At 43.7% G+C, this 22,336-nt stretch overlaps 3 protein-coding genes across 3 annotated transcripts; 1 reads left to right on the forward strand and 2 right to left on the reverse strand.

The window, feature by feature from the left end:
* Positions 1-1,489: 1,489 nt before the first annotated feature.
* On the forward strand, positions 1,490-11,950 carry LOC106708559 (FMRFamide receptor). The gene is made up of 2 exons (XM_014500099.2): positions 1,490-1,657; positions 10,277-11,950. The coding sequence occupies exon 2, from the start codon at positions 10,353-10,355 to the stop codon at positions 11,616-11,618; it is 1,266 nt and encodes a 421-aa protein (XP_014355585.2). The 5' UTR covers positions 1,490-1,657; positions 10,277-10,352; the 3' UTR covers positions 11,619-11,950.
* Positions 11,951-13,764: 1,814 nt separating this feature from the next.
* LOC106708088 lies at positions 13,765-15,290 on the reverse strand. Its single transcript, XM_014499563.2, has 2 exons — positions 15,086-15,290; positions 13,765-14,226 (listed from the first exon to the last, which is right to left on the reverse strand). The coding sequence occupies exons 1-2, from the start codon at positions 15,224-15,226 to the stop codon at positions 13,765-13,767; spliced, it is 603 nt and encodes a 200-aa protein (XP_014355049.2). The 5' UTR covers positions 15,227-15,290.
* Positions 15,291-17,035: 1,745 nt separating this feature from the next.
* On the reverse strand, positions 17,036-18,085 carry LOC106717058. The gene has a single exon (XM_014510787.2). The coding sequence runs from the start codon at positions 18,024-18,026 to the stop codon at positions 17,157-17,159; it is 870 nt and encodes a 289-aa protein (XP_014366273.2). The 5' UTR covers positions 18,027-18,085; the 3' UTR covers positions 17,036-17,156.
* Between the last annotated feature and the right edge of the window lie 4,251 nt (positions 18,086-22,336).

The raw sequence follows: 22,336 nt of genomic DNA on the forward strand, positions 1-22,336 counted from the left end.
GCTGGCGGTTCAGAGCCGACGACGGGTCGAGTCGGATGTGCCGTGACACGTTGCGCCCGGCGCGAGCGGAAGGTGTGCGTGTGCTGTACGCTATCATTGTGCACGTGGGACGCCCCTACATTTGCTTCTGTTCCACTGTTCCTAATTGGCGCCAGGAAAGAAGAGCCCCGTAGTTGAGATTGTAGTCGTCGCTCTCCATGTGTTTGTTGCTGTAACTCTTTATTGTTCAAAATATTATAAAATGCAGCATACTGCGCATATTCCATTCGTTAAGCGGGTCCACGAAGCAGTTGTTTGACGTAAATGTCGAGATCGATCTATCGATCGGACTTGAGCTAGTCCAGTCAACTTTAACTTATTAATCTAGTTTAAGAAAATCCATGGGAAGAATTTTAACTGTAGGAGACGATGCAGCGCCGGCCAGTCGGGTGGCCGGTGGCAAGCAGCTGGTGGCCGGTGGCTGATGGTCGGTGGTTGGTGGCCGCTGGCTGGTGGCCGGTGGTTCTATTCTAGTGATGACCTCTACTGCGGTGCTGCGCTTGCGCCGTGAGATCATTGGCAGCCGGCAACGAGTAGTTAGTTGGTTCTTTGCCAAGCGGAGGTGCGCGACATCGCTCACAACAATATGACTATCATTTAATCTTATTATTAGTGTATCTACTAAAATTACAAATATTTTTGGCGGTATCTGGGCTCGGGGACGTACCAGTAGCATTTCCTTAGTAGTGAGAGGAGAACATTCCTCACTGTTAAGATTTTGACATCCTTTTCATACTGATTGACGGACGATAATTATAAATAGTAATGATCTATTACCAAGGAATTTGTCATTACGTAACGTAATCCTTAGTGTTCTGTTGATCCCGAATTCTACTTCCTTTGCTAGCGGAAAAGTCGAATTCTGAAATCTCGAAAACCTCTTGAATTTCTAAATAATTTGATTTGAAAAGAAGCTGGGAAAAGTTCTTCGGATCGTTGTACGTTGTGATAGTGATGTCACTGACAAACACCCCGAAACCACGACACTGCGATACCGCGGCGGGCGCGCGGCGCTGACGCGTGTCATGATATGTAGTTCTATTAGCAGACGCGAGCTGCGTCCGCGCACACGTGCAAATACGACTGTTAAAAATAAACTGACGAAAGATATTTTTATTGGCGTTGTCGAACTTCACGCATCTGCAGTTATAAAAAATAGTCAAGGGCTAATTATATTAATTTAAAAAAAAGTACATTATTTTCGAATATAAAAATATCTTTGTGGTCAAACACCGAAACTGCTAGGCGCGTGCTCTGCGCCGGAAGTCGACCTTCAACTCATTATATTATAGACTCACGTCACAGCGTCAGCACCAAGTTCCGTTGCAAAGATTGATAGAGTGCTGGTGCTGGAGCAACATTTGGGGTTGGGGAGCGGGCAGGGCGGGGGCGCGGGGCGGGGGCGGGGGCGCAGCTGTCGGGCGGCGGCGCTGGCAGTTGGCAGTGCATCGGCGGCGGCGGCGGAGTAGTGCGGTGCCGCGCGCAGGATCCGCTCATCCGAACTTTCCGCGCGGTCTCGATTCGCGCCACGTGAGCTTTATGCAAATTGTGAGCAATTGTGACGAACTTATAAGATAATCGTAAATGCAAAGGACGACGCCGGGCTCCTCGGAGTCAGGTTCGTTTCTAATACTATTTTATTCACTTGTACAAAGCAGTTTCCCGCTCAAATGACATAACATCATGCCGAGAACAATTGAACTAAAACGCTTGCCTCACGAAATAACTTAAAAATGAAGAACTGATTTGTATATACTTTTATTCAATATGTCGTTTTAAAAAAATAATGAAGTCTAGAAAAATACCTTTAGATTGTCATAACATTCTATCTCGACATGGTTTTTTTTTACTTCGCAACACATAAAAGATGATAAACCTTTGCTGAACTGAAGAGCTGTTCCATCGGCACCAGGTGGGTCAAATGAGTCTATTGATTTTGAAGAAACGTTGAAGACAAAAAACCACGACTTGGCACTTTGCCGCGTTATTCAGTAAAATGATGATTTTATCTATATAAATAAAAACCAAAGTAGCTATGTCCGTGTTGCGTGACTAAACCATTGTCCAGACCCGATTATGATAACAGCTGGTTGTTCTGATCATGTTTGCATCATGCAATAGAAAATATTAAAAATATTAAAAATTCTTTGCTAACTAACTATATAAACAAGAAGACGATAAGGTCTTATCTGCTATTCGTCTGCTGATTTGTCTTAATGCGCAGATGCTATAACCAGAGCTGGGCATTAACTCGTTAATCCGTTAATCGTTAATTAACGAAGTTAACATTTTGCTTAACGGATTAACTTTTAAGTTAACTTCAAAAAGTGTTAACGCTTTTGTTAACTTGCGTTAAACTCAACTTCCGTTAATAAAAGTCCGTTAATCGTTAAATTAGAAATTTGGAGACGTGCTGTCATTTTGTTTAAATAACGTGCCACGCCACGCTCGTAAGTTCAGCTATGTTGGGCGACTGTCGGCGACTCGAATGGTGAACCAACGAGTTGATAATTGATATATGTGAAGTTCGCGTGCAAGTGTGATGCATCAGAGCATCCGGGAAAGACGTGACCAACAGGATCAAAACAAAAGAAGGTTCGAAATAGTATATTTCATTACGAGTATATAAAAGCATGAGTATGTAATAGCCCACATTCCGAACGCTCTTCGCCCCTGCAATACGCCACTTTTTGAGCAACTGTATTAAAACACTTTTTACTCGTGCCTTCTCGTATCTATTAAAAAGAAAAAACCAACCACGAAGTTTTTACAACAAAAAAAATCATTGAAGTTTTTATGATTCATGCAAATATTTCTAAAAAGAAGCTCCTAATTTGTTACAATATCAGATTTAATGATTTGATTCAATGAATTAGGTTGGGTTTCATTTTATTTCATCTCATTAAATTTCATTTTCATTTCATATCAATAAAAAAAATCTACTGAAACCTTGGCTGTTTGGGCATGGTTCCCTTTGCCTACCCAGAATGGGCGAAGAAAACAAAAAAAAATCTTTGTTTGTATTCTTTTACGGTTGGCGCCATTATTCAAACATTTTAGTTAGTTGAGTTTATTGTGTTTTTAGCCGACTTAAAAAAGAAGGAGGTTATCAATTCGACTGTATTTTTTTTTTATTATTCTAATAAATTGCTTAATTTTTTCGCAACCGTATTAAAATAGTTGTTTAGTACACGTGCGGAACTGTCATTACAAGTGGTTCCTACTGTCAACCCTCACCTTCGGCTGCGCCTCGGCTCGGGTAGACATTTGTCGGAACTCTTTGCAATGACAGGCTTTCCGCACTCGTAATGAAATATACTATAATGCATTCATACTTGTCTCTAATACTAATGTGTTATAGAATGTACAGTCAAATTACTATTTTAAACAAGTGTCGCCACAATAAGTGCGAAATTAGTATGTATAATTTTAGTATGGTTAACTGTTAACGATTAACTTTAACTTGCGTTAAATTTTCGAGAATTTAACGCTTTAACGATTAACGAAGTTAATTTTTTAATTAACGGATTAACGATTAACGAAGTTAACTTTTCGATTAACTGTGCCCACCTGTGGCTATAACCTATATGGTATAAAACCCATCGGTGGTAAAGCTCAATCATGAAAGATGTGGATGCGAACTTATGTAGGCCATCACTGCGCCACTGAAAAAACATTAAACAGTGCTAAATAGAAATCAGATCTCCATCCGAAGGACTCCCCGAGTGAGTAATCGCCGTGTGTCCGTCGTCATTGTCGATGTGGTTGAGAATATCACCTAAAGTTATTGGTTTACCTGTAAAACAAAACCTCTGTAAAACATATACGAGTTCTTTGTTCCTCACCTTCTACGACATAGTATATTTCGAGGGGATTAGAATGAATGGAGCCGGCGCGTACAGACTTGAGCACTTTGCATCTTCAAGCTGGTCTCCGCTACCCCGCTACCCCGCTACCCCGCACACGTCATTCAGGTCACGTCGGCCTTTTTAGATGGTACTTTTTATGACAGACTTAGAAACGACTTATTACTCCAGCATATTTTATTAACATTTTTGTTATAAGAGGAATTCAAAAATCTTAGCCGTAGAGTCTATATTTTTTGTTGCATATAAATTTTGACTATGTTGAGATGCTGGCCCCGACACTGGCCCTGGTACTGGCACTGGAACCAGTACTAGTATTTCGTGCAGAGTCGCGTCGCATCATACGGTTAGTCCGCATCCATTCCACAATTGTTTTTTTTTAATTCCGATTACATATTTTTTGTAATCAGCAAAAGCGGCGCTTTAGCAAGGTTCGCGCAGATTTCCACTTTGTCATGATTTCTATGTAAAATTTTGAAATTTAAAAAAAATATTCGAATCGTAGCATTACAATAATTGGGGGTCTAAAAATGTTCTCCGTTGCCGGCCACCAAACATATTAACGAGATTTGTCGGATAAAAAATAAATACATTGACTGATGAATTTGAATTGAATTGATGCAGACTGAAATAGTGTCTTCCTTACTTTTATTTCTCCCCACTCGTATTACTCGATTTCATCGAAAACTTAAATTTATTCAAATTGATTCGGCGATTTTAGCGTAAAAATATAACAGGTGGCTAAAGTTACTTCCATGATTACAGGCTTATCGACTTAAACGCGGAGGCTTTTATTTAGATTTTATTTAATTGGCCGGAGAATAAAATAATTCCGAAATCTTAGAAGTAGACGCAACGCAAATAGCATCTTGTAATTGTGAAGACCGCCCAGCCCGGGGCCGTTATGGCGTTAGCAAATGTAGTGACTATAAATTGTTTCTGTACCGTACTAGCGTTGGAGATAATACCTCGGAGCCTGGACCCTTGCGTCCACCGCGCAATATCATCGCCAAATACTTCCAACTCGGGTTTACCAATTCATAAAGTCTAAATAACAGAGACATCTGTGGCGTATTTGATACATTCGGCTGATAACAAAGGGCAGCAATCTAGATGTCTTCAATATTTATTCGACATTAATATTCTGACAATATTAAGAGAAAATGAAAATAAGGAAAATCTGTCAGTCTGTCTTGAAGGCTTGAAAGCCTAGAAACTACAAAACCGATTTAAATTAAATTTGGTACACAGATAGTCTAGAACCTGAGAAAGTATGTTATTATTATTTTTAACCCGAACTAAATGGTTAAAAGTGAGGATGGAAATTTGTATGGAAGTTTCGGTATGTTTATAGTTAGAAGCTTGAACTTATTTTTTAGGCTGTTATTTTGATAAACATAAATAAATTTGATATTCAATGTTTGACCCTCAAGGGTGCAAAATAAGAATACGGAATAGGGGATGAAAGTTTGTATGAGAATATGCAAAGTTTATGTAAAGTTTAATGTGTTTCGCAATATTTTATAATTTTAAGTAAAATAATCGTCCAAGTCCTACCCGAATACAGTATTTCACGCAGACGAGGGGCACAGCTAGTAAATAATAGACACACAACAAATTCATTCGATTTCAACAAGTTAGTGCTCAACCAGCTTTGTTACCTCCATTTCAGTCAAATTGCATTGTTACGTCAAGTTATGACAGTGGTAGAGTTGGGGATGAATAGCAATCGAATGACACCTCTGTTATCAAATCGGTTCAGTCGTTTACGTTTATGTTGTAGGTCGTCACAAAGCAACTTGCATTTACCGGATTCAATCCAAACCCTAAATTGTTGACAAATTACAATTTACACGAATAACTCGTAAATTCCGAAAATATCTGGTAAAACAATTTTTCTTATAAAACAATTTGCTTCTCTCATTTAATAATAACACCTCATTTCATCTTACAATTTTCTCAAAATAACTACTTTAATAGTCAAATATGAACATGGCCGCCATGTATAGAATTTTACATGGCACGGTTTACTTAATTCAGGCTTTGAATAGAAACCAAGGACACATTAGTACATGTGCACGAAATCTTAATCGCGCGTCAGTCAATAAACCGAAATAGTGCTACGGGGGACTAACAGACAACACTATTATCAAAATATATAAAGATAACCTATGAATTGTGAACATTATGTGCACAGCAAACGCGTAATGTCTGCGTTGAATTGTTGTATGTCAATTGTATAGCTCTGGCGGGCATCTCGCGCCGCATAGTGCCGGAGTAAAGGCAACTGGCGACTTGCAGCGACCGACTAGACAGAATAATAAACAGCTGTAGTTAGCATAGATATTTGATTGGTTCAATCACAGATCGCTACATACATACATACATACATACATACATACATGACTGGTGGTTCGGTAACGAGATCAAGAGTAGTAATCACATTACAAATTCATATTGTATCGTAGAACATATGGTAAGGTCTGTTAAATATCAAAGGGTCTTATCTTTGATGTCAGTGTCAGAGGAGGTAAGCTTGTCTCTACCTACTACTACTGACATATCATAACAATTATCTACACAAATACAAATCCAAAACCCTGTCTGAATGTGACGTAATGGATAAAAACTAGTGCTGCATCTATCTGCTCGGTGCATTTTAAAGCAAAGATTAAAAATGTACATTTAACAAAATAAACACTGATTTTATGTAAAACAATTTCTTATTTTAAAACATAGTGCGGAGTGCGGTGATGTGTGTGCGGTTAATGGTGTGATGCGGTTTGCAGTGCGGTAGTGATGAGATGAGAACTGACGACGGACTCTCTCGAGGCTTCACGCTACGGTAATTACACCGATGACGTCACACTCACCAACGGCGCCGGGGGCCGTAAAATGTACACCTCATGAATATGACACCTCGCACCTCATCGGCATCCCTCCGGCGTCCCGCGGAGTCCCTCACATACAGCGTCAGTAGCCAACACATCAGCGCCGCAAGCGGATGAAACTTAAAACATAAAATCATTAATTTTATCTAAGAGTTGTTGAAACTTTTCTAATAAAAATCAGCGAGGTGATATTTGAAGCGTTTGTTTAATTTAATTATTTTGCTCGGAAGTTGGTCAACTTATAAGTAATACATATAAATATTGTTGTAATAACTAATATAAATTATACATACATGCTACACACTTGTACATATATCCGGCTTCCATATTGCAGCAACAAAGGCGAAGTTTCGCGCCCGCCGCTGCCACGCCGGTGCTGGTACCGGGCGCGCTGAGATAAAATTTCATCAAAAAATAATTAAAATAGAATAAAATTTTATTTTGATGAAATTTTATATCTCAATTTATTTTTGGGGAGGGGGGATGAAAGCTTTCATGTTATCTGTTGTAAGTTCTAGCGATGTTGGCAGCGCACTAGCGGAGGACGGAACTAGGTATTTGTCATATACGTGTACCTCGCACCACACCGCAGCACATCACACCGCGCTGTCCCCTTTGTCACTACTCTCTACATTTGCGAGGAACAATATTCTCAAAATATATTTAAAACATACTTAAATACACTGAGTGTTGGATGCCAAGAAACGTTATTAACAAATATGTTATACTAGCTTTCGCGCTCGATTTCATCCGCGCGGAATTTAAAAAAATATTATAGTAAATATTTGTATATTGCAAAATGTATTAGAACTTCGTTTTTTGTTATTCGCAGAAACCATCAATGAAGGAATAATCTTATTCATTTAATTTGCGACTTCATCTATTAGTCTTTGTTGTATGGTAAATCAGACCCGCGTCTAACTGAAAGTCATATCTGTGCTACATTGTACAAAGACAAATGTGGCTTTGGATAGCGGCACGACAAAAACTCTTGAAGCCTCGACTCGCAGCTGAATAACTGGGCGTTGAAAGATAGGTTAGAGGTGAGGTTCTGAGCCTTACACACAACTACCTGCCACCTGCTGCAATCACCTTCAACCATTCTCGTTCCATGCAAATACCGTTGAAAAATAGAGCAACAAAAACGAGGCATTATTAGACAGATTGACTTCTTTTGTTGTAAGTTGCTATTTAACTGTACTGAGTACATGGATGGATCATGCATCTGTCCCTTTCACAATTGCTACGCTGTCTATGATAATGAAACGACAAGAGCTCACATGCATCCCCAAAACTAGGTACATAATTGACGTATTCGTTGTAAATAGTTCAAGCTTTATTTACATGGTTTTGTCGATTTCACATTAAATATATTTTAAAGGTCATGTCTCCCTGGTACATACTTACATTCTATAATAAGAGACAAAATGTGCAAAAATGTAACAAATGATTTAAGACGTACTTTCGTAGTTGTAAAGTTTGATAATTTGGGTATCAGATAATGCCTCTATCGATATCTAAAGTGGCGGAGCGGAGTGGTCGGCGACGAGCGGCCGAGTGGATAGATATCACGTTGTAACTAATGGAACAGTGAATAATATGGGCAATTTGATTTCTTTGATCGCGGCACCCGATGACGCAACGCAGCAATACGCGGCCCGGTCGCCGCCGTCGGCCCATCCGTCTCCGCGCCGGGGTCGCTAAATCAGTGGGCCGAATGGAGAGTACGGAATTGCTTCATCAGTCATTCGATCGCTCCATGTCAGCCTTCACTTCGTAATGATTTTATCGTCGACGAGCTGTTTCCCGCAACTGAACGACGGTGCGACGAGTTAAATATTACAATGTCTCTTCAGTTCGAAAAATGTATTAGGCTAAGTTAAGACGAGGGAGCGGGAATCCCATCAGCGTGGCACAAAACGCGATGAAATGGTACCTATTTATTATTCATAATGCCGCGCACTTCGCCTCGACCGCGTGCGTCGTCTTGTTCCTCGCGGTTCATCAACTCTATAAGTATAGTAACGTTGAGGTGAGAGAGCACTCGTGACGCTTTCGGTGCAGCAACGAGTCAATAAATTTTTTAGTAAAATGTGACCGAGCAAGCGGTCTCTTTAATTCCCCAAATTCGCGAAGTGACAGTTGCCCATAGACATCTGCATTGAAAATTGCGATACCTACATTCAACCGACAAAGGAGACGAAGGGTCGCGTAGAATGTCGCCGAGTTTAGTCATACCACGTTAGACCGCCATGTACAAACCAACTCGAAGGCTGACAATCCTAAACCGTGCGATTTTCGCGAAGCTTTCTGTCGCGTTGTTGAACGATTTGTTGTCGACGGTATTTCCGAAACGCTACGACTTAGGGTCCTACAAGATGCGAGCGTATCACCTTCCATTTGTGACCATTATCGCCTCGGTGTTTCCGCTGCTCGTTTCAATAAGATGGCTTCTTGCTGAGTGACTCGCTCCATGCCTGTCTGATGACATAGTCATCGTGTAATTACACCAGTCTTGCAAAATATGTTATTGTGCACTCTACCTCTGTTATACAACAATATTTGGTTAAATCTCGATTACATTACGCTATATTGCATTTCAATTATATCTCGTTTGTAAATCATACAGTAATAATCTTCGCAATCTAGAATGCGATATAAAACCTGATTGAAGGATTACTCGCTCCGTATTTACAGGATGAAATCACTTATTTTACGCACACACTTGCAATCAGAGGGCCTAGCACGAATATTTGCGACACACGCCTTCGTAACATAACCGAGAAAATATGTCAAAATTTGTATGAGATTTATTGGTCATTTATTTTATAGGTACCTCTGTAGGAGGTTGAGACGCTGCTTGTCGATATCGTTACGAAGGTACGTGTCGCAAAATATTTGTGCTAGGCTAGAGTCGCCCACCAGTTGCATTCGCAGCCGGGTACAAATTGTAAAATAATCGAGTCTGGCCGCGACTGGCTGAAAAAAAAAAATAGCCTTATTGTTCTTCGAGACTTTGTTCTACATCTGTGCCATATTTCAACAAGATCCGTTGAGCCGTTCCGGAGTCAAGGTTAAAAGAATTACCAAAAAAATATACCATTTATTACTTTTTGATTTCATTTGACGAGCTGTCCGGCTAAGGATACTGTTCTTCCATAGATTTAATTCAAATTCAAATTCAAAATTCTTTATTTCGGACAACAGAGATCCATATTTGGTTAGTAAATTACAAAAACTAGTTTAAACTAGAAATTTAGATTATCACATTATATTTGTTATTACTGTTGCTCACGATTCTGCCCGCGCGGAATTAAAAAACCTTAATTAACCCCTGTGTTCTTCCAAGCTATGTTCTACATCTATAACAAATTTCCTCGCGATCCGTGCAGCCATTCTGGGGATACCTCAACATTCGCATTTATAATATTAGTAAGATAATGCAAGTAGTAACGAATTATTTTTGTGTGTTGTGTGCAGATGGCGCGCGTGTGGTGAGGGTGGGCGAGGCGTGCGGGGCGCGCGCGCGCGATGCCGCTCGGCGCGCGCGGCCGATATGAACAGCACGGCTCTGGAGTGCGGGACGGACGCGGGCGTGCCCGCCGCCGACAAGGTGTTCCGCTTCGTGGTGCACGGCGTCCTGCTGAACGCGATCGGCGCCGCGGGACTGCTGGGCAACGCGCTCGCCGTGCTTGTGCTGTCCCGCCCGCAGATGCGTTCTTCCGTCAACTGCCTGCTGGTGGGGCTCGCCGCCTGCGACACCGCGCTCATCCTCACCTCGGTGCTGCTGTTCGGCCTCACTGCCATCTATCCGTACACGGGTGCCCTGCGATACTATTACTACAACGTGTGTCCACTGATCACGCCCTACGTCTACCCGCTGGCCAACGTGGCGCAGACGATGTCAGTGTACTTGACGCTAATCGTGACCGTGGAGCGCTGGGTGGCGGTGTGCCATCCGTTCCGTGCGAAGGCGCTGTGCACGTCGTCGCGCGCCCGCTGGTACGTCTTCGGCACGGCGGCCTTCGCCTTCGCCTACAATGCGCCCAAGTTTTTCGAAGCGGAGGTAATAACAGTCGGCGAGCCCGCAACTGGGGAGATTATCTACTGCGTGCAGGCCGACCTCGACTTCCGAACCGATAGATATGTCATAGTTTACATACACTGGATGTATTTGGTCGTCATGTACATAGTCCCTTTCTCCGCGCTGGCGGCGCTCAACGCCTGCATTGTGCGGCAGGTGCGGCGCGCGCAAGCCGAGCGCGCGCGGTTGTCACGCGTGCAACGCCGCGAGCTCGGCCTTGCTACTATGCTGCTGGTGGTCGTGCTCGTTTTCTTTCTCTGTAACATCCTTCCCCTGGTCACCAACGCCTCCGAAGTGTTTCTCGGCGATGTGTTCGATAACCTCGACCCTTTGGTGAAAACTAGCAATCTTCTCGTAACAATAAACAGCAGTGTAAATTTCGTCATATACGTAATTTTTGGGGAGAAATTCAAACGCGTTTTCCTAAAGTTGTTCTGCGCCAGCCGCATCCGCATGCGCGGCGCACGCGATTCTCCGGAGAACACGCGCGACGACTCCATAGCGTCGTGCGGCGAGCGGATGTCTCTGCGCATGTCGGCGCGCAACGGAACGCTGCGGCGCTCAGAGCGCGCGGGAAGACCGCGACCGAGGCGCACCTCTCCCGCACCCGCCGTCTACTACCCGGCACCGCTGCGCTCCGAGCTGCTCACCGAGCTAACGGACGCGCCTGCCTCGCCATCCTCGCCACCCTCGCCGCCTTCGCCCGGGCCCTGGAACGGACACACGCGTCCGCCCTGACGGCGACGCAGTTAAGCTCTGCACGCTCGTCGACGCGCTTACGCAGAGCCGACACAGTGGCGAAGGGCCGCGATATGACACGATCGTGTCAGTGGCCGATTGCTGCAGTCGAGTGTGTGGTGGACAGGTCTAGTGCATATAACTTTTAGAATAATTTATTGAACATAGTCAATGATCGATTGTATGAAGTAGTTAAGTGTAGCAGTCGGTGCACTGGAACTGGACAAGAATGTGACATGTTGTTTGAATAAATATTACTTAAACTGTTTGTGTAAATACTAGAGTATAAAAACGGTTATTGAATTTTATGAAATAGTATACAATTGTCATAAAGGGACATAAATTAAACTAAATATTATATTTTATGTATAGGTAAAGTTAATTCAGTGCATGTTTCACATGAATATTAAAAAAATCTCTTTAAACTCACACGTTGTTTTCTTTACTGTATTTTTTACATTATTGATCTATCTAGGCAGGCAAACAGTAGCTCACCACGTGAGATTCTAGTGATCCGATTTTGACCTAACCTAGCATTATAAATCCGGATCTAGCATTAAAAATAAAATGTTCATTTAAAAATTTATAGGGAGAATTTATTATGTAAAAACTATGAATAATATGTCAAAACTACTAAATAAACTATATACTTATACCAAACTAAAAATAAAACTAGGTAATGTAAAAAATCGACCGCAAATCTAATTAAAATTAATTAATTTATAAATTAGTAGTAAAGTTAAATGTGATTTTTTGAACAGATTTTTTTATACAACTTAGTACTTTGTCCTCAGTGGTATTTCCAAAACATTACGACTTAGGGGACTTTGTTTTAAATTATTAAAATGAAGTTTGGAAATAGACATTTTTTTTCTTAAATTCAATATATTTTCTAAAAATGGAACGAAACATTTTATTACGATACAACAAATTATAGCGGATTTATGTACCTCTATATATGTAGGATCTATATACTCGTATGTAGGATAATGATCTTCATCAAACGTAATGTTAATCGACTGTTTCTTTTTTTATATTAATAGAAGGCAACCGCGCAAGCGAACGCTGCTCATAGACATCCGCAATTGCAGATGCATTGCTTACCTTTAATCAACGGAGAAGGGGAAGCACAGAAACAAAATCTTTCCCTTTTCTATGCGTTCCTTCCTCCGTTAAATCCACTTCCTTTTCCCATCTCATAGTTATAAGTAAAGGGTAGGAATGGAAAAAGGACTAAAATAAGGCCTCTTGATACCATATATCATGTATAATAGTTAAGTATTAATAGTTAAACTCATTAGCGGCTGAGATACGATGATGTCATCTATATTTATATTCACACAAAGATGTTTGTATCAAGTTTGTTAGAAAAGACAGGAGAAGGAGAAGTTGGTGGCCACGGAACGCGAAACTGACACAAACATCAGCAAACAGTTGTTGGATGTTGCTCAGCTGTGAAATTACTTGATAGTTGGTTAGTTCAAGAGCTCTCTAAGTTACATAGAATTTAAAGGAAAAATAGTTGCTTGAAAAATTGGGGAAAGGAATAGTCAAGCGTCGCATTATCCATTGTCAAATAATAACAAACAATAGGTTCCACAAATACCTGTTTATGTGTTCTTTTGTGTTCGTATGTATTTTTAGTGTCAGCATGATTGGCATCTTTACCTTACCCTCGCGAAAGTTTGAATTTATTTAGAACATCGGCGCGGCGGCTCGTTGCCCCGTTAGTTTATCTATGGGTTAAAGTTAGAAAAGGATGCGCGAACGAGAAGTTTAAAGATCATTGCACACTTGTAAACTCCTTGCCGACCCGACAGCGGCCGCCGCGAAATCGCCGCGGCATATACTCGCCGCCTCCCCGTGACCCATTGAGCGAGATAAACATACATACATGAGACGTCATGCAGGCGGCGATCGCGATGCGGTGTAAAGATAATGAGGAGTTTACGAGTGCAATATAACCTTCACTCATGACACGAAACGCATAATTCCGTCATCCCTCTCTTCTGTGAGGTAGCGGTTTATGTCAAAACTGCGGGCTCTTTCACCTTTAATAAAACCTAAAACCACTAATCTTGGGTAAGAGATTTAATAACAATTACAAACATAATTTTAATATGTAATTAGAAATAATAAGTCACTATTACGTCACCGAAGCGCACAATAGAGAATCATATATTATATAGGCGACAAACATAAGAGTGCGGGAGGGGCGCGGGGCGGCAGAGATCATGCGCATACGCAGCTCCGCATCCGTGTCCGTCATAGTGGCGTTCAGCACGTCCACGTACGGCCGCAGCGTCGTGAACACGCTGAGAGCGCTCAACGGCGGTTCGCCTTCGCCACCAGTCGGTCCGCACTCGCGCGGGCCGAGCGACGTTACCGCCACTTGCGTGCGACCGAACAGCAGCGGCCCGCCCGAGTCGCCCGCGCACACGCCGCCTACCGCACCTGCGCCCGCAGCCCGCGCACTCGCAGGCTCGACTGCTCCCGCGCCGCACACCACGTGGTACCAGGTGGCGCGGCCACAGCGCGCCAGTCGCAGCCGCGCACCCCACATCTCCTCGCCCAGCGCGCTGCTCTCCGACCGCCCGAAGCCCAGCACCTGCAACTCCACCACAAACAACGCTTCATTTATCATTCTCTTTTCTATATATGCGCCGTTCCAATCATTTAGCCGGCTGAAGGTCAAGGCTTGCTGACGCGCTAATTTTACAAAATGTATTTAAACTACAGCATTTAATGAGTGTTATTTGATTCTCATATGTAAAAAATTAATTTAGTATAGAACGTCGTTTCCTAAAATATATACATTTAGTATACGTATTCTTCTTAACGTAAATATATATATAAGCCTTTATCACCTCGCTATTACACCCAAATGTCTTAACATTTCGGTAGTTTCAGTGCCGAGGAAATAAAAAAAAAGTAGCTAAAAGATAGACCTGAAGAATCTTATTTAAAAATTATAAAAAAAACAAGTGATACGACTTTTTACTATACAGATGTTACCGCACACCAATTTAAAATGATAATTTCTGGTCTCAGTAGTTAAAAGTCGCCTCACTTGGATGGACTAAAACTTCAAGACTTATTACTTGTTAAAAATAATGGTAAGTAAATTATTAGCTAAATTCGTTAATCTTAGTAACATATTAGAACAGATTTATATCCAGACAGGCAGATTTATATTATCCGCCCAATTTATGTATCATCCAGGAGACCAATGCAATTATGATTGCGATTTCGTCAGTTCGAATTCGCTTGCATAATAAAAAAACGAATTGAATTCGTTGACATATATGTCTTTTGGGTTAACTATTGATACTAGGTTCAATTAGAATTTAGAATTCTCGCTTTTTTTTCCGATTCATGCGGCGGCAGCGGTTATCGATTGGCGGCATAACAATCTGAAGGAATACTTCAAAAAATTACTTTGAAATACAAACGATATTTTAAATTACATGAACTTCAGCATCCATGAGGTTGCCGGGGTCGTATCTACGAAGCGCTGCGAGGGCGTCGCGAGGGAGAGGCGCGCGCAGACGCAGCTCGTCCCGCGATCGCACCAGCCCCACGTCGTTGTGCAGCACCGTCACGTCCATGCCGTAGCCCTCGTCCTCCTGAACTACGCGGTACCTGCACGCCCACCGACAGATCTCGCTTTACTTTCATATTCACAAATAAAATTGTCAAACTACAAGTCACATATACAAGGATACATCACGTCTAACTGAGCACTTTAACGCTGTATAGGTGGATTTTTTTTTATAAAAGGTGGCAAATGAGCCAGCGACCATCAGTACTCGCCAATAAAAGCGAAGTGACCACACTTTGCATTTGCAGATTCGTTGCCTGCCAGAGGAGGAAATTCTTAGTAAGAGGATATTTCCCCTTCGTATTGGTCTCCTCCTGCGCCAAGTCCACTTCCACTTCCCTTACTTTCCAAAATAGAGATGGGCAGGAAGATAAAGAGGATTAAAATTTGGCCTCCGGCAGGCACACTCATCAGTCAACAGAAGGAATTACTTCCACTTTACGTCTGTCTTCTGTGTGGTCCTAGTATTGCACCATGTCGATCGGGACATTTCAGTGCCTGTCCAGAATATGTTGTTTCGGACTCTACCACTGTTAAAAACAATACATCAATTTAGCGAGATAATGTAGAAGAGCGAAACTGACTCGGGGTGACGATAGAGGTATTGGACGGCCGAGACGTCGCCCTCCTCCGTCGCCGGGCGGCGAGTATTGTACTTGACGTAGGCGACTAGCGGAGATATGCAGTGAGCGGCGGTGAGCGCCCAGTGCGACGCCAGCGCGGCCGCTGAGCACCTCGTCGCGAAGTAGCGGTCCAGCAGTGCGCAAGCCGTCGGGAACTCGCTCAGCTGCGCCGCGGCGCCGCCGAACACGCGCCGAGCGCCTGCCGCACCGCCGCCCGACCCCCTGCCCGCGCCGCGTACCACCTCCCGGAAAAACCCGTAAGTAGTCCTGTTGCCCGCCGCGCTCTCAGCATACGCCGCGTTAAGCACCACCAGCAGTGCTAACGACTTTTTCATTTTTTCTTTTATCTTTACTTAAAATAAATTACCGTGACACTTTACGTCACAATTGGTCAAATGTCAATAGACTACCAGAGCCCAGAGCAAAGAGATTAAATCAAATACGGCTATAGAGTAGTCCAAAGAGTACAATCCTTACTTAATATTATAAATGCGAAAGTAACTCTGTCTGTCTGTCTGTCTATCTCGCTTTCACGCCAAAACTACTGAACCGATTTAAATGAAATTTGGTATACAGATAGTTTACAGCCCGAGGAAGGACATAGGCTACATTTTAACGCGAAAAAAGGGTTGTAAGGGGTTGAAAGTGGGGGTGAAAGTTTGTATGTAGTTATCGTCATTTTTACAGGTAGAAGCTTGAAATTTTTTATAAGTTTTTGAAAAATTTCAAAATTGCCGAAAATCAGATTTTTTTTTGTTTTAATTTTTTTTTCTCGTCATGTCATCTTTTTAAGTGTAAAATAATATAAGGATTCTGAAAATTTGACGTTAAAATTTTATTTTCTAAAGGTCGCTCCGAATTTTTATAAATTTCCAAGGTAAATACTTTATATCTTTTTAAAAGAGAAATTTTATTTTTTATTTTTTAAATTAATATTATATATATATATATAATAATTATATATATATATATGGGCAATGTGTACAACGACAATATAAGTAGAAGCATTTAAATTTCTGACAATTCGAAATTAAAATGATTTATTTAAAATATAGACGTTGTAAAAGTTAGTGAGTTTAAACTACGGAATAAAACAAATTTTTGCCAGAGAGGGAAGAGACGTATAATGCGAGTTGATCGATAACAGCGTACAGAATGACATAGTTAAAAAATTAATTTGGATTAACAAATCTTAATTCTAGACGGTAATCCTAAAATTACGCCGTTGCTCGTCGAAAAGTGGCAGGCGCATATCCCAACGGCGAATTGGCGCGAACATGCCCCCGGGCGTTGAAGGCTCGTCCTTCAACAAAACTAGATGTCGTCTTGAGGCAACGGGCAGATCTTGCTAAAGGCGCGGCGTACGACTCCTGTCGCAGTCCGCACGTCAGCCACACGGGATACTCCGTCCGCTCCGGGATGGACTGCCACGACTCGACCCAGCCGCCATTTCAGCGGCGGTAGATTGTCCTCCTTCAGGATGACAAGGACACCTTCCTGTAAAGGGTTGAGATCAGAGCGCCATTTCGTCCTCAACTGAAGTTCCGATATATACTCTTTGCTCCATCTGCGCCAAAAGTGTTGGCGGAGCTGCTCCAAATGTTGGTATCGGCTCAGTGTTCCTGTGACGTGTTGCTCGTAGCAGTCAGTCGGCAGCGCGGTGAGAGGGCGACCGATGAGGAAGTGTCCCGGCGTCAATGGAAGCAGGTCGCTAGGATCTGCTGAGAGCGGCGTTAGCGGACGTGAGTTGAGAACTGCCTCAATTTGGACCAGCACAGTGTTTAATTCCTCGTATGTGAGGTTACAATTACCAAGAATTCGTTTAAGATGGAACTTAACAGATTTAACGCCTGCCTCCCATAGACCACCGAAATGAGGGGCGTGAGGAGGTAGGAAATGGAAATCAATACCTTCAGGAGCTAGGTCACCAGGCAGCGAATTGTTACAACTTTTAATAAAACGACCGATTTCATTATACGCACCTACGAATGAGGTCCCGTTATCGGAATAAATGTGTTTAGGTTTGCCGCGACGTGACATAAATCGACGAAGAGCCGACATAAAATTATTACTTGTCAAATCACCTACTAACTCAATGTGCATGGCCTTAGTAGTGAAACACACGAAAACAATAATATAAACTTTGACAAGTTTACAGCCGCGTCCTTGTCGACTGGCTGACATGATAGGTCCGGCGTAGTCGATGCCAACGGTCTCGAAGGGATAGCCACTCGCGGTCACACGTCGCTGCGGCAGGTTAGGTTAGGTTAGGTTAGGTTAGGTTAGGTTCCACGGACCTGCTCGGTTGTCCGAGTGGGCGGAGAGGTGAACTCCGACGTGGCGCGTCCCCGGGTGGTGGATAGGGGAACGCCCCGGCCTTCTGCCGGGGTAGGGCTTCGGCCCCGCGAACCAAACACTGGTAGGTTAGCTAGGGTAAGCTAGGTTAAGTAGGTTAAGTAGGTTAGGCTGCGGGTCCCTTGTGGGCCCGCAGAAGAGAGGGCGGCGCTCGCCCCAAGGCGAGCGTCTATTAGGTTAAGTTAGGTTAGGCGGGCCCCATGCGAGCCCGCACATTAGGTTAGGCTGCGGGCCCCTTGTGAGCCCGCAGAAAAGAGGGCGGCGCTCGCCGTAAGGCGAGCGTCTATTAGATTAATTAGTTATGTAAGTTAGGTTAGGGTGCGGGCCCACTTGTGGGTCCGTACAAGAGAGGGCGGCGTCTCGCCGCAAGGCGAGCGCCTTTTAGGTTTTAGATTAGAGTAGGCTAGGTTAAGTTAGTTAAGGTAGGTTAGGGTGCGGGCCCACTTGTGGGTCCGTACATGAGAGGGCGGCGAACCCGAGCTGAGTAACTGCCCTTTTCAGGGCAGCGAAAGGTGAGGGTGAGCCTTGAGTGTGGTGGGTGGCGCGGCCCACTAGGGTCGCGGCCGTCGGTCGGGACGTGGGAGCACGACCTCGGTAGCACTCTGCTTGCAGAGCTGTTATGCGATGGCGTGTGATCCTGCGTCCCAGCGCGTAATCCCGGTGGCTTCACTGGGACCGCGGGCCCCTGTCTTGATCAAGACGGGGGCCAAGAGGTGGGTCTCTATAAACCCTGGCGACACCAGCGGGGGAGGCGGGGATTCCGAACCTGCATTGCACGGTGTCGTCTTGAGGAGCGCCTAAGGGCGCAGAGAGGGCCCCTCCCGGGGCGGTCAGTGGGGCGTCGCGGTGGCAAGCTCACGCGATCCCGTGGCGCCCCACAGTATGGCCATGAGGGAACAAGGAGGTTTAGTGGGTATGCTCCCATTCGGGGAGAGAATCTCACATAACTCGCGTGTCTTCCCCGAGGCACGGAGTATGCATTAAGCATTCCTCCTTGTATAAAAAAAAAAAAAAAAAAGGTTAGGTTAGGTTAGGTTAGGTTAGGTTAGGTTAGGTTAGGTTAGGTTAGGTTAGGTTAGGTTAGGTTAGGTTAGGTTAGGTTAGGTTAGGTTAGGTTAGGTTAGGTTAGGTTCCACGGACCTGCTCGGTTGTCCGAGTGGGCGGAGAGGAGTACTCCGACGTGGCGCGTCCCCGGGTGGTGGATAGGGGAACGCCCCGGCTTCGGCTGGGGTAGGGCTTCGGCCCCGCGAACCAAACTCTAGGGTCGGTCATCGTGTTGGGTGTTGCACATGACCGACCCACCTGGAGAGGGCCGTCAGTGGTGGGTCACAGCAGTGACTCCGCCCTGACCATGCCCAACCGGGGTCGCACCGGCAGATGCGACGTGGTGGGGCCGCGGGGGGTGTGGGTGGGTACTGGTTTATCCTGCCCATCTTACAGCCCTCGTGGCCGGATGTGGGGTGAGGTCGTGGGGGCTGTGGGTGGGTACTGGTTTACCATGCCCCCTGCGGCCCTCATGGCCAGTATGAGGAGACGGATGGATGCGTGATGGAGAGGCCGAGGGGGGATACTGGTTTTCCAGTCCCCTCTGCGGCACGTAGAGTAGGGTAGAGGGCGGGCCGATTGGTTCCGCCGGTGGGGGCTGGGGTGGTAGGACACAAAAGATCCTGCCTCTCTGGCTTTCACCACTTAGGGAGAGGCGCTTCGGCGTCAGACGCGCGGCCCGAGCTTTGGTTATGGCTCAGCTGGTACAAAGCTCGGGTCATTGCGTTAAGGTGGGCATGAGGGTTTTTAGTGGGTATGGCTGAACGACTGTAGGCGAGTCCCACACTCCCTGCGCCATTGCACTGCCCGGCGCAGGGGTACGGAAGTGTATTTTCCCTCGTTACAAAAAAAAAAAAAAAAAAAAAAAAAAAGGTTAGGTTAGGTTAGGTTAGGTTAGGTTAGGTTAGGTTAGGTTAGGTTAGGTTAGGTTAGGTTAGGTTAGGTTAGGTTAGGTTAGGTTAGGTTAGGTTAGGTTAGGTTAGGTTAGGTTAGGTTAGGTTAGGTTAGGTTAGGTTAGGTTAGGTTAGGTTAGGTTAGGTTAGGTTAGGTTAGGTTAGGTTAGGTTAGGTTAGGTTAGGTTAGGTTAGGTTAGGTTAGGTTAGGTTAGGTTAGGTTAGGTTAGGTTAGGTTAGGTTAGGTTAGGTTAGGTTAGGTTAGGTTAGGTTAGGTTAGGTTAGGTTAGGTTAGGTTAGGTTAGGTTAGGTTAGGTTAGGTTAGGTTAGGTTAGGTTAGGTTAGGTTAGGTTAGGTTAGGTTAGGTTAGGTTAGGTTAGGTTAGGTTAGGTTAGGTTAGGTTAGGTTAGGTTAGGTTAGGTTAGGTTAGGTTAGGTTAGGTTAGGTTAGGTTAGGTTAGGTTAGGTTAGGTTAGGTTAGGTTAGGTTAGGTTAGGTTAGGTTAGGTTAGGTTAGGTTAGGTTAGGTTAGGTTAGGTTAGGTTAGGTTAGGTTAGGTTAGGTTAGGTTAGGTTAGGTTAGGTTAGGTTAGGTTAGGTTAGGTTAGGTTAGGTTAGGTTAGGTTAGGTTAGGTTAGGTTAGGTTAGGTTAGGTTAGGTTAGGTTAGGTTAGGTTAGGTTAGGTTAGGTTAGGTTAGGTTAGGTTAGGTTAGGTTAGGTTAGGTTAGGTTAGGTTTTTTTTTTTTTTTTTTTTTTTTTGATGGGAGGCTCCTTTTGTGCCTCCCCGCTGCTCCCCCTGACATAAGGGTCAGAGACTTTGTTTTCGTTGTTTTATTTTGTTGCCCTTTGTTTAGTTTATGTTAGTTGTTTTTTGTTTGCTCATCTAATTGGTGCTATTGTTATAGGCGGGTGACTCTTCTCTCTATGTATGCAAGCATACGTACAAGGAAGCGTCGACTGTTGCGGCTTGCTTCGCAAATTCCGATAAGTGCCTTTTCAGTAACTCCAATTTTGATTTTTTACTATTGCTGTTTTAAGTTCTTTAAATTTTGTTCTATTTCTATGTCTTGATTTCTTTTATAATTTTAATTTTACTTTGTTGTGTTTTATGTTTCAGGTAACCGAAAATCGGCGGATCCAAAAGGGCAGAAGTATTTTAGATGCATGGGACGACCGCGACGGCTTCTTTTGCGCGGTGAGGAAGGACAGACTTATTTTTTCTCTTATTAGGGGCACCTCTAGACTCTGCGCTGTTGCCGCATAGCAAAACTCGGCGGTCAATCCATTGATTCTCGGAGCGTTTTTTCGGGCTCAACGACTTAGAGGTCCACACGACTTTTCCTCTGATAAGTGCCGGGTGACATGCCTCATCATGCAACTCGGCATTTGTTTCCGAGTATTTTCTCCGTTGGTTTTGCGGACCTCGGCATCGTTCAACTCTATATCCTTTATAGCTTTTTGGTGTTTTTTCCACAGCCCACTCGCGGCAGCTCGGGGCGACGCTGGATGTACGGTTCTTTTTTCCCCGGTCTTCTCGTTTTTTATTGGTAAGTATTTAAATTTAAATTTTGATTTTGATTCACAATAACAATTCAGTTCTTTTTGTTTCATTAGTAATTTAATTTTGAATTTTTTGTCCCGAATTTCTATAATAGCCTTTATAAAATTATATACTATTTTATTCCGACTATTATTAATAATTTTTCCAAATTTTATCTTTTTATTAGTTTTATTTTCTTGTAGATTTTTATCTATTTTGTCACGAGATTTCCTCCTGTTTGCCGTTCTCGTATTATCTATAATCTCGAGGAGAGCAACCGAAGAATTATAGACCTCGTCGCGAACAATCTCCATCTTGTCTCCCCGAATATGATCGAGCGTGGGTTTAAGAGGAGTGCCCGGTGCGCCTTTAGCAGTATGAGAACGACGATCTGGCTATAGCGTCCCATCGCTCTCGCACCGGACACTCTCGGCTGAACGCATTGTGATCTGCTCTATCCAGTTTGGCCGTTTTGCAGTTGCAGCATATGGGTTCCAGACCAGCCTGCCAGTCTACGCATTCGGTCTTCTTATGCGGCCCCCCACAGTGGCTACATTTCTCCACAGTTTCTGTACATAAACGTTTAGGATGGCCATATCCCAGGCAAAGCGAGCATTGAACCAACGGCGATTGGTCTTCGACCCTAACTCGTTGAAGATCAATTC

This window comes from Papilio machaon, chromosome 3 (genome assembly GCF_912999745.1).
Source record: "Papilio machaon chromosome 3, ilPapMach1.1, whole genome shotgun sequence".
Taxonomy (NCBI): Eukaryota; Metazoa; Arthropoda; class Insecta; order Lepidoptera; family Papilionidae; genus Papilio; species Papilio machaon.

Bases quoted from the DNA above. Each gene is read 5' to 3' on its own strand.
- LOC106708088 (XM_014499563.2), bottom strand. From the start codon at position 15,226: ATGGACGTGACGGTGCTGCACAACGACGTGGGGCTGGTGCGATCGCGG. The intron at 14,227-15,085 runs GTAATTTAAAAT...GTGGAGTTGCAG, and splicing joins TCATGGATGCTGAAGTTCAT to GTGCTGGGCTTCGGGCGGTC.
- LOC106717058 (XM_014510787.2), bottom strand. From the start codon at position 18,026: ATGTCAGCCAGTCGACAAGGACGCGGCTGTAAACTTGTCAAAGTTTAT.
- LOC106708559 (XM_014500099.2), top strand. From the start codon at position 10,353: ATGAACAGCACGGCTCTGGAGTGCGGGACGGACGCGGGCGTGCCCGCC.